Here is a 17,002-nt window from a genome sequence, read left to right on the forward strand (position 1 = left end):
TGCATTTTTGCGATTCTTAAATCCATTAGTCGCTCCATTCGACGCCGTAAATTTAATCTGGGCCCGGGAACTCTGTCTCCTGGGGTGTACGTTTTGGGACAGGCCTTAATAAGAACAGGATGGGAAATAGACGGCCTTGCGTTCCGACCTCTGACCTCCGAGGGAAATAAAAATGAACCCATAAACAACTGTCCGGAAGCACGCTTTTTTTTTTCATTTTTATTTTGAATGTAAATTTGTTAAACTGGGTATTTGTATTTTTTTTTTTTACAATGTTGGGTTAAATGTACCATGTTTTTCGGTGTATAAACCGTGGTAGGGTGAGGCTCAATTTGGATCGTTCCTACAACCGACTTCTTAGACAACATAGGCTTAGTTATGCTGATGAGGTGATGCCAGAGCAAATGGGGCAATCAGGCCAGTCGTAAACCCAATATTCAGGCAGTACAATAGAAGTAATCAGTCAGGACAATAGAAGTAATCAGTGAAGCTACAGGGAGTAGTTCTCTGCTCCCCCCCAACCTGAGAGCAGGGACCAATCACAGCAGAGTCTGGCCACGTCTGGACAATAGGGATATATATATATATATATATATATATATATATATATATATATATATATATATATATATATATATATATATATATATATATATATATAGGGCTGAAACTACCAGCAAAAAAAATGGTCGCTGACGAAGCCTCTTGGATAAGAAGTGAAACACTGTCAAAGAAGTACAGATGACGGCTGAAGAAACCTTCTCATCGAAACATCTGCAGATGATGTTTGAAGATGTATACGCCCCCCCCCCCCCAATGGCTGATGCAAATGTCAGTGACCCCTTTGGATGGGCACAGACTTCAAATATACATTGGCGATGCAAGGAAGGACGCATTTGAGAGTCACTTGCATACTTGTCTAGTTTCTCACCAATCCCCGCTGACAAAAATTGGCTCCGTTGAGCCCTGTTTGCATGTGAATCCTCATTTGCGCCAAGTACCCGCATGCATCCAAATTACCGACTCGAGGGGCAGATCCAAGAACTTCTCGGACTTCTCGCTATCCTCCCAAGCTACTCCACGCCCGGACACCTGCGCTCTTGCCTCAGGTCTGAGGAATGAGACCGAAGCACGTGTGTGGAAACAGGACGCAGCTGCGACGTCCGCGCCTGGGAAAAATATATAGAATGGCGCGGCGTTCCGAATGAGGTGTTGCCCGAAACGCGTCGATATAGTGTGTCTGCACGATGTCTGATTGTGTTTATGTGTAACGTAATCCATCATGGCTGTGTGGCCTTTTCGCTCCCACAGTTATATTATAACATAGTGACTGATTCTTTGGGGTGCACTAATTATTTTTTACGGTGTTCCTACGTACCTCTTGAATTGAAAGATTGGGGAATATTTACTTGGGCCAAGGCCAAAAAGGGCTTGAAATATTGTTTTTGTTGTGAACAACATTCTGAAAAACGGTCCGTTAAAGGACAACTGACGTCTCCAGACAAGTTGCGTCCATAATTTGTAAAATGGCTTCAAATGACTTCTACTGAGCGCATTTTAAAAAGATTCCACCGCATATAGCTATATTTTACGTTTTAAGACTCACGCTGAAAATTCAGGAAGTCTTGTTTTTGAGTTGGTGTCGAGTCTGTACGTGACGTCACTAAAGGAACCCCCCTGACTGAAAAAAAGACACATTGTAGCAGTCCTTCCATCACGTCAACGTATTTTGCTGTAGTGTTTGGTCTGAAAACGTTGTGATGCACCCAAAAGCCGCCAGAAGAGGGTGTACAAGCTCCATATAAGGATATAATGCTCCATATAATGACTTCTACTGAGCGTATTTTACAAAGATTCCACCGCATATAGCTATATTTTACGTTTTAAGACTCACGCTGAATATTCAGGAAGTCTTGTTTTTGAGTTGGTGTCAAGTCTGTATGTGACGTCACTAAAGGAACCCCCCTGACTGAAAAAAGGACACATTGTAGCAGTCCTTCCATCACGTCAATGTATTTTGCTGTAGTGTTTGGTCTGAAAACGTTGTGATGCACCCAAAAGCCGCCAGAAGAGGGTGTACAAGCTCCATATAAGGATATAATGCTCCATATAATGACTTCTACTGAGCGTATTTTACAAAGATTCCACCGCTATCAACACGGATCAACACGAAGTTTTCAGACCAAACAAAGTACCCAAAATGCATTGTCTGTCGCTTTCTCGGTCAGGGGCGTTCCTTCAGTAACGTCACGTCCGGACTCGTCACCAACTCAAAAACAAGACTTCTTGAATATTCAGCATGAGTCTTAAAACGTGAAATATAGCTATATATGGTGGAATCTTTGTAAAACACGCTCAGTAGAAGTCATTTGAAGTGATTTTTCAAATTATGGACACAGCTTGTCCGGAGGCGTCTGTTGTCCTTTAAGTTTCATGGGAGTAACATTTTTTGAATATAGCATCCATATGGGGCATCCAGTGGAATGTACTATGGCATCTGATTTACAAACAGGAGTCAGGATATGTTACGCACTATGAAAAACTAAGCATGCAATGCCATATGTTCCCCATCAGGTGGTCTTGTGAAAGCCGCATGGAGGGGACGGGCGCACAGGAAACAATTAGCTCTCGTAAATATGTCCCTTTCCCTCTCGAATGTCATTTTTCTCAATGTTTACAATGTTTGCCCTGAGTGAGCCTGCTTGACATAAGGTCAGGGTCAAATGCGGTGGAGGTATTCAATAGCTGATTTGTTATCCGCCACCAAGATGTGTCGTTCAAGTTTAGTTCGGAATTGAAAACACACCTCTTGTTTGATTTTTTTTTTTTCCTGATGACCAGTGACTGCACATATTTTTAAAGGACAACCGACGCCTTCGGACAAGTTGCGTCCATAATTTGTAAAACACTTCAAATCACTTCTACTGAGCGTATTTTACAAAGATTCCACCGCATATAGCTATATTTTACGTTTTAAGACTCGCGCTGAATATTCAAGAAGTCTTGTTTTTAAGTTGGTGACGAGTCCGGACGTGACGTTACTGAAGGAACGCCCCTGACCGAGAAAGCGACACACAATGCATTTTGGGTACTTTGTTTGGTCTGAAAACTTGTTGATGGTGAAATTAGAAGGAAAACATAAATAACGCGATGATGAATCGTTGTGTGTTGCACCATGACTACTATTTGATACTAGTTGACGCAAATTCCCAGCAGACAAATAACCCCATTTCCAACAAAGCTTGGGCCGCCATCTTGTGCATTTTCTGGGACGCTACATTAGAGTTCTGACGGCTCAAATTGATACGGAAGGACTTCTTTAATCGATTGCAAACATTTATTCGTAAACCGAGGTATCCCTGTAACAGTTCCAGAAGATCCAGAACCAAAGTCCTTCACACATCAGCACCACATCCCTGAACTAAATCGCTCTCACGCCCTCATTTATTCCCCTAAATCACTCATAACAAGGCCTGGCAAGGAGAACCACCAACTGTTTGGCAGCGAACAAAAATGGTGGAAGTGCAAACCTGTTGCCGTCATTAAATGTTGTGCACAGAAGGCAAGTTTGTTGCTGGACTTGGATTAGCTCCATGATGGATTTAGATGGTTAACAAGGTCTTCTTGTGTGATATGATGACGTACCAGGATTTAGAGTGAAATGGCGTGGTCACATTTAAACAACAGGTGGGGGGATTTGAAGAATTATTTTATCAAAATGGAATAAACATTAACTGGAAAAGTATTGAACAAATAAAAGTGCTACCCAACGAAATTGCATCCAAACAAAAGTGCATAAAGGGCGTTTTGCGCTATAAACTAGCATTAAGCTAGCAGACTTTTGTTAGGGAGAATTAGATGATTCTAGTGTAATAGCACTTTGTGGTTTACAAATAATAATAATAATAATAATACATTTTATTGAAGAGTGAAGGTTCTCTTTTGGATTAGAATCAATTGGATTAGCCTTTATTAGTCTCGCAGTGGAGCAATTTACATTTCACAGCAGCAAAGTTATGAAAGAAAATGTTAAGGAAAGGAAGAAGTAGAAAAACAAAATACAGGAGCTGCTGTAAAGGCAGCCACTCTTGCGGTGCCATCTTGGAGTCAAAACAACAACAACAAAAATAACAACTAATATGACAAAAGACACAGACAGTCATTCAATCTTAAGCACTTTTTGCACCATCTTTGTTGCATGAAGCAGTTCCAAATGAAAGAGCATAGGATCAAAGCTTCCTTTTCACCAGTGGATCAGGGACGTCATGGCGACATGTGCACGTCTGTTACAAGCTAAATCTTGAAAGCAAACACAAAGCTGTAGCATCCATCGACGAAAAGAGATTGGCTCACATCTCCTGTCCCGCGTAAATCCGCTTCAATTCCAAGCCGCGACAGTTCCACATACGCATTTTGTGGTTCAAAAGAAATTGGGGAAAAAGTTGGCTTTAACATTTATAATAATAATCCATTTCATTTCTAAGCGCCTTTCAAAACTCTAAAGGTCACTTTACATTCGCCGGATCAGTTTTTCTGTGGGTGAGCAGCGGCAGTCACATACGCCAGCGTTCACTCAACCCGGAAGTAACTCAAATAGATAGAATGCTAGCTATCAATCTAATAGATAGCTAATAGATTGCTCGCTAGATAGCTAGCTAGATAGATACCCAGCTAGATAGCGAGCTAGCCAGTTAGCTAGCTAATAAATCACATCATCTCACTAAACAATTCATTGGGAACCCCCAGCACAATAAAAAAAAAAATAATGATAATAATGATACATTACATTCATAATTTATGTTAGCAGAGTAGTGAAAGCGGGTTCTAAATAATCCTAAAAAAATGTTTTAATAAGATAACGTGTTTTAATAACTCGAAAAAATGTATTTTTAAAGCATGTAGGAGAGGTAACATTAATTTCTAATGTCTCCAGTCAGTAACTTCAAGACACCACTCAACAACCAATTCCCCGCAATTGATCATATTTGTGAGGGAATGAATCAATGACCATCACGATCCCCAATTGAAATGACATGAGTCAGATATATGAGAATAACCCTTTCATGCTATTCATTTACATTGAAACCAAGAAGGAGGCCAAAAACAAAGATGAGCCCACATTGGCGGGCAAAACATACAAGAATTTGGAGACATTTAGTCCAGACTGCCGATGACTCATAAGATAAACGGCCTAAGATCATCATACAAAGAAATTTGAATCCTTATCTGGGCAAAAAAAAAAAAGAAAATAAAATCCATTCCATTTTCAGGCACCCAGCTGTGTGGCTAATGTAGAATGACTCACGCCCGCATTTTTAGGATGATAGGCACTGTTTTTGGACTGTTTATAAGGCAAAAACAGAAGTTTTCAACCGTGGCTCACTTATTGATGTACATTCCATTCCACTTTTATTTGTGTTACTGGTTCCAAATTGAACTCAGAAGCCAGGACAGAGACAAGGGCAAAAACAGCTTTCGTTGCTACAACTGTAAGGTCACAAACTGATACCCTGATGGTAAATCACAACAGGAAAATGACAGATTTTAGACATGATTCTTCTTCAGATCCTCAGCTCAGGTTGAATCTTGAAAGCTAAGAGGCCTCGTGTGATGAAGACCATAAAGAAAACGAATGTGTGAAATCCAGATTTTTGTGTGCCTTTAATAGGGACATATTTTTCCTAATGTTGGTGGAAATTTGGGTGTACAGTGATACCTCGGTTTACGAACCCCTTGGTTTGCGAAGTTTTCAGTTTACAAACGTTAAATTTATGAACATTTTACCTTGGCATACAAACTTTTTTTCGGGATACACATGGAGCGCCACAATGAGTGATTTGTCGTTCGTGAACGAGCCCGTTCTCATAACAACAAAATGGCAGCTGACTGTTTTTGTCCTCTATTCCCCGCCCCCAGTCTTCGGTTAAAGCCACGTGATTGGTCAAGGACGCAGCAGTGAGGGGAGGTGGTTTAAACATTAAAGAGACAGCCAGACGACAGAGAGAGTGAGAAAATGGATAGAAAACAGTGAAATTTGGACTCGTTTCAACTTTGATGGTTCAAAGGCAGAGTTTAGACTGCAAGGTTAAAATATCCCATCAATCAGGCTCCACAAAAAACCCGCACAAGCCATCTGTACACTTGATGCAAAAAGCTATCAACCCAGATAAACAGAACACAATTGATGAGGAACTAGGTAAAATTATGGCAGAGAAAGCACCTCCAAGGGATCATTCCTCAAGATATTGAAAGAAGAAGCCTACATTCCTCAAGTGTTTAATCCTGATGAAACCAAGCCTTCAACGACCATCACAAAGGTAAATAAAACGACTTTATTATACAGTACAGTTTATTTCTTTAATTATAATACCATCGCACATTTATTATACATAAAATAAGATCTATTTTGTGTAGTTGTAAGGCTTAGAAAATTAGAAAGTAGAACATGTTATGTTTTACAGAGACGTGAGGACTGATTATTCTCATTTTAATGGTTTCCTATGGGAAATTAATTTTTGGGATACATACTTTTCGCCTTACACACTCTGTCTGGGAACCAATTAAGTTTGTAAGCCAAGTATCGCTGTATTTGAATCTGTTTGTTGTGCTATGGTTCAAAAAATTGTGTATGGACGTCTGAGGCGACCGTCTGTAGTAATCCAGGAGGTGATTCAGAGTTTAAGTTCAAGGGTTACTCTCCTCACGACAAAACAGCGCATCCTGTTTGCTTAAGTTTGAATGAGAAATGCTCTTGAGTGAGCATGTGGGCGTCACGCGTTTGGAAGTTTTGAATTGTTCCGACATGATCTTACGCACCCGAGAGCTATAAAGTATGGTCCGATCCAAGTGTTTGCTCGCCCTTGGGAAGAACCCACTTGCATCCTTTTTGGTGAAAACACAATTGAAAGGTCTCTGACCTTTGATAAAACCTTAAAGGACAATCGACGCCTCCGGACAAGTTGTGTCCATAATTTGTAAAATCACTTCAAATGACTTCTACTGAGCGTATTTTACAAAGACTCCACCGCATATAGCTATATTTTACCTTTTAAGACTCGCACTGAATATTCAGGACGTCTTGTTTTTGAGTTGGTGACGAGTCCTCACCCTACGTCACTGAAGGAACGCCCCTCACTGAGAAAGCGACACACAATGCATTTTGGGTACTTTGTTTGGTCTGAAAACATCATGTTGATGGCGAAATTAGAAGGAAAACATAAATAATGCGATGGTGAATCGTTGTGTATTGCACCAAGACTACTATTTGATACTAGTTGACACCAATTCCCAGCAGACAAATCAGCCCATTTCCAACGGAGCTTGGGCGCCATCTTTTGCATTTTCTGGGACGCTACATTGGAGTCTTGATGGCTCGAATTGATACAGGAGGACTTCTTTCATCGATTGCAAACATTTATGCTTTCCTCTTCAGAACTATTTGAATCATATTCATAACTGGATGAGTAACAAGAAAGCATCTTCTCCGAATCTGAAGCCATTGTTTTGATTCTAGAGCAAGGCAAGACGTCCTAGCGTGATGTCACGAACAAGGGGGCGGGATCTTTGGAAACTCTGCATCTCCGAGGTCATTTTGAAGTACAGTAAAGTCTCGTTATATCGATATCGGATATATCGATAGTCCCGGTTATATCGATACTATTTCTATGCACACACGGAGAAAATTACATGCAAACGGGGTTGGATATATCGATAGTCCCGGTTATATCGATATTTTTCGGACTCCCTTGAATATCGATATAACGAGACTTTACTGTAGTTTTGGGACACTTGAACTCATTTTTATTGGTGTTTTGCATTTGACTAAAACTATCAGCCTGCAAGTTTTGGCTATTTTAGATTTTTCTGATGTCAGTTAGGGAACAAAAAAAATGGTGTCGGTTGTCCTTTAACATTCCATGTTGGGCTATTTTTTTTCAGGGAAGTCACGATATTCAGAGGCAATGGTATTTCAATGTCGGCGCAAGCCTGTTTTCATGGAACAAGGAAATCCCTGCCATTTATAGACACTGGCAAGGATAAAAAACATACCAACACACACACACACACACACACACTGATCTTTTTCCCATAAAATCAGATACCATCCATACAGAAAAAAAAGATCAATGGTCTGTCATTGTGCTCCACTTCCTGAGATATGCGTCATTTCCTGCTTCAGCATCAGCTGTGCCAGAATTTCCCAGGATGGGCCAGACAGATTTCCCCCAGGCATCTGTATAACATCCAATGATGCCCAAAACCTCATCAAGGAAGACACGTGCAAACAGGGGCCACTGTTCTCAGAGTACGACAGCAATCTAAAAGTCTTACGGCCTTTTTTTATGGAGGCCTGAGAAATGAAGATTTTCCCCAAAAAAATGGCAACACAAAAGATGGCGTTTGGTTCAGCTCACTGTTGCAAAGTGTTTTTTCGGCCTGAAAACTTGTCTGATTACATTTAATAATAATAATAATTTCATTTCTAAACTCCTTTCAAAACTCTCAAGGTCACTTTACAGTCACAGGATAACATTTTCTGCGGGTGAGCAGCGGCAGCCACACGCGCCAGCGTTCACTCAACCCGGAAGTAACTCAAATAGTCACTCAAATAGAAAGAAAGCTAGCTAGCTAGCCAATAGACAGCCAGTTAGATAGCTATACAGCTATTGGATAGCTAGATTGATAGCTATATAGCTATTAGATAGCTAGCCGGAAAGCTATATAGCTATTTGATAGCTAGCCAGGCAGCTAGATAGCAAATAATGTATTCATGCATACAATAAACAAACTTTCCAGAAGTATACAAAACTGATTGAAATAAACAAAAACACATTCATTGGAACATGATATTTCTAAATTGCAAGTTAAAAAAGACGTTATTTGACTAAAATCTAATTTTCTAATAATAATAAATATTTTTAATTCAAATCAAATCATGTATTCATGCATACAATCAACAAACTTTTTTCATTTGGCCATGATGTCAAAAAGTGCGTTCCAATCATAAGACTGGACCTTCAATTTTAGGTCGTGGCGACACGGCTGATAACGTACAGCAACAACAAAAAAATAATATGGAGGAGTACGAGAGAGATGTTTTTCTGCATTCCTCTCAATATGATCCAAGCCAAATGAGTGGGTGGCCAAATATTTATGATGCTAGCATATTTATAGCCGCTAAGGCAGTCTTTTATTTCCATCTCTGGTTTTCTGTCCATTTCAATCCATTGTACTGTATAAATACTCATTGTATAAATGAGTTTTTCGCACAAAAGTTTATCTATCACCTGTCATCGACTGCCTCGTTCCTGTTAGCGTGCATGCTCCTGGCTAACAATGATGGAGAAATCCCATCCAGTGGCGTAATGTAAACCTTTCCTCACACCTATGGCACGTCGTTATCACGTTTTTATGGCATGATGGAAATGCTTTTGACGCAGATAGTGGGGCCAGCGAGTTTAAGGTGAAGGAAGATAAAGGCAATCTATTGACCCTTTGTCGCAATCCCTTTGCATTGCTTCAATGTGGAATGCGGCACATCCTCTCTGTGCCTCGATTCACCATTTTATAGGCTCTTTCTTTCTCCTTCTGAGGAAGCGTAGAAGGTCAACGGCTACTGTGCAGTTGTTCTTGTAAATAGTCAGTTTCGCCATTGTACAGTAGCTAAATCATTCTGGCAGTTTTTTATAGTTGCCCCCTGATCAAGTTCAAGTCCTACTTTGAATGAGTCTTGATCATTCCGCATCACTTTTGATGGCATGTAGAGCTCAGTATTACATAAAAAAAATATTACCCACGAGCTACATCTGCATTAGTCACCACCAACTCCCTAATCAACATTAATAGATGATTCTATGTTATTTTGATGAGAAACTCGGTCTGCGACGCAATAAAAAAAAAAATCAAACGTGATCAAATTATTAAATGGTGTGCATTTATATCGTCCTTCAACTGGATCAGCTGTCAACATAAAGAAAGATGAGCCTTTTTAGTATAAAGTAACTGACTTGAGGATCCCTTACCCCCGCCAGATGCAGACCAATAACGTTCTGTTTTTTATTCATTTTTTCATTCATTCCTTCATTCATTCATCTATCCATCCATCGAACATCCATCAATACATCCAGCTGGCTATCTTTCTAGCTAGCTATCTTTCTAGCTATCTAGCTAGCTAGCAAGCTAGCTGGTGTTCTAGATAGCTTTTTAGCTAGCTATCTAGCAATCCATCCATCCGCCTATCTATCTATCTATCTATCTATCTATCTATCTATCTATCTATCTATCTATCTATCTATCTATCTATCTATCTATCTATCTATCTATCTATCTATCTATCTATCTATCTATCTCTATCTATCTATCTCTATCTCTCTCTCTCTCTCTCTCTCTCTCTCTCTCTCTCTCTCTCTCTCTCTCTCTCTCTCTCTCTCTCTCTCTCTCTCTATCTATCTATCTATCTATCTATCTATCTATCTATCTATCTATCTATCTATCTATCTATCTATCTATCTATCTATCTATCTATCTATCTATCTATCTATCTACCTACCTACCTCTCTCTCTCTATCTCTCTCTCTCTCTATCTATCTATCTATCTATCTATCTATCTATCTATCTATCTATCTATCTATCTATCTATCTACCTACCTCTCTCTCTCTCTCTCTCTCTCTCTCTCTCTCTCTATCTATCTATCTATCTATCTATCTATCTATCTATCTATCTATCTATCTATCTATCTATCTATCTATCTATCTATCTATCTATCTATCTATCTATCTATCTATCTATCTATCTATCCATCTCTGACATCGATCTTTATTACTACTAGTCTCACCTAGCTAGAACTAAGCTACAGCGTTTCTCAGATCCAACATGTGGAAAAAAACTTCCCTTTCGTTTGTTCCTAACTCGGCATTAGCCGGCTAAATATTGCCGTTGCTAGGATGGCGTTAGCAGGCCAAATAGTCACACAACAACTTCTGGGCGTGTGCTTGAATATACCGCAGCACACATTGGGATATGGGACGTACCATTCAAACATTCCTCTCTCACGGGAATATGTTATGACGTTCTGAGTCATAGTGACTCTTTTTGTAGTTATTTATTATAGCTAAAATAAAAAATAAGACAGAATGAGCATGTGTCGTTGAGTTTCGATAATACCATTGTTGGTTTGTCCGGGAGTGCTTGACAAAGCATATTTTTCTCCATTTGCAGATCAGATGGAAATCTTCTTGCATATGGCAAATAGGTGTGGAAAGTAGATAGATTGTTAGAGAGCCCAGAAGATCCCAATGTTATGTACTGATATGGACTGCACGTGTTTCAAGTGAGATGGTGGGAGGGCGGGGGTCTGTCGTCATTCATTGTGAGATGATTATCCCAGCGTGTTTAGTCTATGTCTGTCTCTATGGCCTTAAATCCATGCATCAGGTTCCTCACACTTGTCTGTGTTTTTTTTTTTCTGGCCCGAGTTTCTCTCGCATACACTACATCGCATCAGACCTTCCGTTTTTACAGTGATGAATGGTGTGAATTCCAAAAGCTCTAGCTACGAGAAGGAGCGACATTTCCAAGTCACGGGACTCAGCGTACCTTTTTTTGTGCATGGTCAAACGTCCGTGTGATTCTCAATGTTGTGATTTGATGTAATGTTGCTCTTAGCTTCATAAGCAGAGACAAGTTTGTCTCGAGCCGGTGATATAAACAGCCTTAGATACATAGTATGATGCCACTTTGTTGATGGGATAAAAGCTGAGTCCCCACCCAAAGCATGAACACGCGAGTCCGTTTGAACGTTGCGCCTTTGGCCACAGCCATTACTTTTGAAGGGACTTTCAGACCCCGCGGTGCGTCGTCTAGGACCTTATTTGGTCGTCCAGTGTGATGACCAAGAGGTTTATTTATGCAGCTATTCAGAACGGTAAGGAACTTACCCTGGCACCCTTCTCGGGAAAACATTTACAGCCTCCGCTGCAGTCTCTTCCTCCGCAGGGACCGTTGTGCTTCTTCCCACCCTGCAGACACAAACAGACAACACGCAACGATTAGCAACCAGGGAAATCTGGTCCTTTTATACTTTGTTGTTCGCTGTACAACAATATTGTTCTGTTCGCTTCAGCCCGCCACGGCACACTTTGAAGAGTAGTGGAAGAGTAATGATTCATGAACAATTGAGCAATCATACAATTGATTCCATTTTTTTCTATACTCATCTCAAGCTGCTTCGGCTATGTAAATAATGTGTCAACATAGCAGAGAGGCAGAGAGGGGGGTGGAGAGACAGAGAGAGAGACAGAGAGAGAGACAGAGACAGACAGAGAGGGACAGAGAGAGAGAGGGAGAGAGACAGAGAAGGAGAGAGAAAGAGAGGGAGAGAGACAGAGAGAGAGAGAAAGAGAGACACACACAGAGAGAGACAGAGACAGAGAGTGAGAGAGAGACAGCGATAGAGAGACAGAGAGAGAGACAGACTGTATATACAGTAAAGTCTCGTTATAACGATATCGGATATATCGATAGTCCCGGTTATATCGATACTATTTCTATGCACGCACGGAGAAAATTACATGCAAACAGGGTCGGATATATCGATAGTCCCGGTTATATCGATATTTTTTCGGACTCCCTTGAATATCGATATAACGAGACTTTACTGTACATAGTAACTCACCTGCAAAATCCTGGATATTAGAGGTAATTAATCATTTGGGCCTAGTGCAAAAAAAGTAGGAATAAGCTGAAACCGTTTTAATCAATAAAAAAATGTCAATCAAGCTTGAGAATGAATGTGCCATAAAAAATACAGGATCAGTTATTTTGGTAACAATTGTTCTTCAAAGTGGACACAGGACTGATGCAACACAGATGTTTGGTAGTTTGTCTAGTAGCGCAGGTGTTGTTTGTGGACATTGTGATTTATGTGGATTTAGCTGCTGTTTACGCTGCAATCGGAGCGCTTGAATGAGTCATAGACATGCAGACATGAATGGCTAGCATGTGTCTGAACGACTCAAGTAGCCGCTTGGGTCTTTAAAAGTCTCTGCCTGACAAAACCACCCACTGTCTCTGTAATAGCCTGCGTGAGGGTCCCTGATAATCAAGAAGTGAAGGTCAAGAGGCTTCAAAAAACCCCTCCGGTCGTTATAAAAGAAAGAAAGAAGCTTGGACCAAAACTCGTTGTGTCTCGTCAGGCCATGTTGCTAGTTCATAAAGGGCAAAACAATGTGGGGGTCTAAATCGAACTGTCAGGACAATACGTACAAATTGAGATTAGCAGCTCAAATTTGACGTAGAATCTTTAGATTGATGCGAGTGGTCCAAGAAGTTTGCGGTAAAGAAGCGCCATCTAACTTGTCTGGAATATAGTAACGCTAAAGGGCAGCTAAAACCTATCGAACACAGCTCCTTCCACACAGGAAATAAAGGAAATTAAACAGTCACTTTTCCACAGATGAGTAAATAAATTCTTCAGGCCTACGTCTTCCACCTACACATTCATACCATAGCCGAAAAGGGCGCCAAATGTTAAAAATCACAACTGTACAATTTGTGCCCACGGTGGTGCAAGGAATCAGAATAGTCCCCACTCCTCAATCACCCCCCCGCAGACAAAGAGCCACATTGAGACCTCCTCACAACCTCACAAAGACCGTCTTTTACCAAAGACGTCCTTTAATGATCCCCTTATCTTCCCAACAAAAAGACTCTTTTCGTCCCCCTTATGGAATCCACAAGGCTGCGTTTCTTTCTCAACTGTCTGAGAGCTCCTTTGAAAGTGTTACTTGATATTGCTGTGACAATGCTTTCATGTTCACCACACACCATGCCGGTAGACACCCCAAGACGTATGTTTCACATACATCTCGATTGGAGACCACATTGTGTGACATCTGCAAGGTCATCACGCGGAATGGAGACTAAAGAAAGGAAGCCATTTAGTCGCAGTGAGGACGTGGCGCATAATTTGTAAAATGGCTTCAAATGACTTCTACTGAGCGTATTTTACAAAGATTCCACCGCATATAGCTATATTTTACGTTTTAAGACTCACGCTGAATATTCAGGAAGTCTTGTTTTCAAGTTGATGACGATGCCTGACTTGACCTCACATCTGGAACGCCCCTGACCGAGAAAGTAACACACAATGCATTTTGGGTACTTTGTTTGGTCTGAAAACTTCGTGTTGATGGCGAAATCTGAAGGAAAAACATAGGTAACGCGATGGTGAATCGTTGTCTGTTGCACCAAGACTACTATTTGATACTAGTTGACACAAATTCCCAGCAGACAAATCAGCCCATTTCCAACAGAGCTTGGGCGCCATCTTGTGCATTTTCTGGGACGCTACATTGGAGTCCAGACGAGGCGTCTGAGACAGAAGCACTTCTTTAATCGATTGCAAACATTTATGCTTTCCTCTTCAGAAGTATTTGAGTCATATTCATAACTGGATGAGTAACAAGAAAGGATCTTCTCCGAATCTGAAGCCATTGTTTTGATTTTAGAGCAAGGCAAGACGTCCTGGCGTGATTTTGTGTACAGAGAACACAGCTCATTGTTTTATTCATATAGCAAGTTTTGTTTGAATAGCATTGTTTGATGTAGTACTTACATTATGTGACCTGCGTTCTTCAAGACTCACACCCTGCATGTAAAAGATGGTCAAACGGGCTAATTTGCATTGTATTAAACTGTTAAGCAATCAGTCAATGAAGGCCATCTCGGCAGTGGATCAACTCTTCTGCGTTGTTGGGCTAGCATGGAGGTAGCTAGCTGAGTAGCGGAGCTGTTTATTGTGTACATAGTGATTTATGTGGATTTAGTTAGCACCCTCCATGCTAGCACAGTGTGACAGACAGTGTGAGTGACTTAGCGCTCGCTAGCTGGTACAACGTAACACGGCTGGATTTAAAACTTTATCAATAGCCAAGAACAAAAATCAAAACAAAGAAACCGGGTTGTGCTGTGAGACAGTCGATGGCTAGGGATTCTGGGGGTTAAAATATGTACCGTATGTACGCTTTGATATGTTTTCAAAAAAAAGTTAATTTAAGGTTCAATAAAACGCTTTTTGACAACATATATCCCGTATGATGAACGGGGGAGAGGGGGATTCATTGTAACCAGCTTGAGATTTCTGTCTGACAGGCATATAAATCCATATCCTACTTATTCATTCCACTGCGGCAATTTATTTGGAATGCACTGTGAAATGTACAAGGCCTTATAAATCTCTTATGAAAACCTAGAAGAGTGTATCGCACTCTTCAAGGCCTCGCTGTGAAATAAATGTCATTGGTCACGAAGAAATGTTGTTTCTATTATCTCCCCATCCTTTACGGTTTAAGCCCAATGTCGGCAGATGGCTTGAGACAGCGATCTTTTTCTCACGGTTACTTATGCCTCTCTCGCCTCGCTTTCCTTCAATTTATGCGTCTTCACGATGTTTGTGATCGCCTCGCACGAACGAGCGAGGCGTATCGGGACAACAGCTGGAAACGCTGCTCGTCTCCCATGGTGAATGCCTCATCAGAACCATGATGTGATGCGCTCACACTTAAAGGACAACCGACACCACTTTTTTGTTTCCTAACTGACAGCAGAAAAACGTTTTATAGCATCGAAAATACCCAAAACACGCAGGATGATATTTTTAGTCAAAGGCAAAACACCAATAAAAATGACTTAACGTGTTGTGATGTCACGAGAGGCTGTGTCCTGGAGGGCAAATACATCCCCCTAAGATGGCTCCACCCAGAGAGAGTCTTGGCCCCATCTGGTGGAAGGCAGCAATTAAAACCACACACCTGCAGCTGATCAGGGCTTGATTGGCAAGCAAGGCTCTTAAGGCAGAGAGCCTCTGAGTGTGGAGGTTGGGGAAAGACAAGCTCGATTGCTGTGCTCTGTGAAGAAGTTGATTGCTGCGTGGAACTCATTGCCAGTTGGGACCACACGACTGGACACTGGATTTGAACCTAGCTAAGGTGGCTAGGCTACATGAGGAGGACGTCAAGAGGGGTGAGGCCTAGAGACTCTTGGAAAAGAACTCTGTCTTCAGTTTTACCTCAGAAGAGACTGTATTTGGATTTAAGTATCAGAAGAGACTTTATTTTGATAAGTATTGGAAGAGACACTATTCAAACCTTTGTTGCGTTGTGAATTCCCCCTGGTACCCTTGATTAAAACCTTTTGTTTGTATCCAAACCTGTCGTCCATTGCACTTCTTGTCCTGTCCCGATGAGAGCTAGCCTCTCATGATATCACAGTGTCTAAAAACTTGAATTATTAAATGTATACAAGTCTCTGTTACTCATTTGAACGCCTTTCTTTATCGAAAGGTTTCGACATGTCCAAAACATGTCAAAGCGGCTAATTACTTCAAATGTAAGCATTTAGTTAATTTACAAAATGCAGTATCAAAAAATAAAGAGGGGCTGCCGCATGGTTTTGCTCCTTCTTGAGCAGTTTTCTGGCGGGAGTTTAATCTCTTTGCTCAAGAACCCCATCGACACACAAAATCAAGCACATTGAAACGCATGCTCATGATAGCAACATACTGTTCCGCTACTAGCAAAAGATTCTTGCCATCTGGATGTGAAGAATGTGGATTTGCAGCCTTGTGTTCACTTCGGACATTGTTAAAACAAACACAAAACCCTTTGGCATCACCTTCATTTATAAAAGATTTGTCTGTGAGCGAGTTTTGGGGATAACGTAAAGCTGACACGTTTAACACTAATGATGCGGTTTAAAGAGCAGATCAGATGGATGTGAAACAACTGTTCTCTCACTGCTAGACATGTCACATCTGTGAAGGAAATACGATGTCTTGATACGTCAGTGTGGGTGTGGAAGACTCCCTTTGTGCAAGCTGATAAACATGCTGACTCACTGATTGAACAACGGAAATACTTTTCTTCAAGATGAAGTAGGAATGTGGAATTATTGCCGACGTGGACACTGGCCAACTCTTAAAGGATAACCGACACCATTTTTCTG

The 17,002-nt window shown here is 40.9% G+C and overlaps 1 protein-coding gene across 2 annotated transcripts in view; it reads right to left on the bottom strand.

The window, feature by feature from the left end:
- Positions 1–17,002, bottom strand: part of col4a2 (collagen, type IV, alpha 2) — a 55,566-nt gene that overhangs the window by 28,293 nt on the left and 10,271 nt on the right. For both annotated transcript variants that reach the window (XM_089002965.1, XM_089002963.1), the window contains exon 4: positions 11,938–12,018. In XM_089002965.1, coding sequence (XP_088859091.1) covers positions 11,938–12,018 — 81 coding nt within the window. The remainder of the gene's footprint in view (positions 1–11,937; positions 12,019–17,002) is intronic.

The sequence above is a fragment of the Hippocampus bargibanti genome, linkage group LG08, assembly GCF_051943395.1.
Source record: "Hippocampus bargibanti isolate YZ-2025 linkage group LG08, ASM5194339v1, whole genome shotgun sequence".
NCBI lineage: Eukaryota > Metazoa > Chordata > Actinopteri > Syngnathiformes > Syngnathidae > Hippocampus > Hippocampus bargibanti.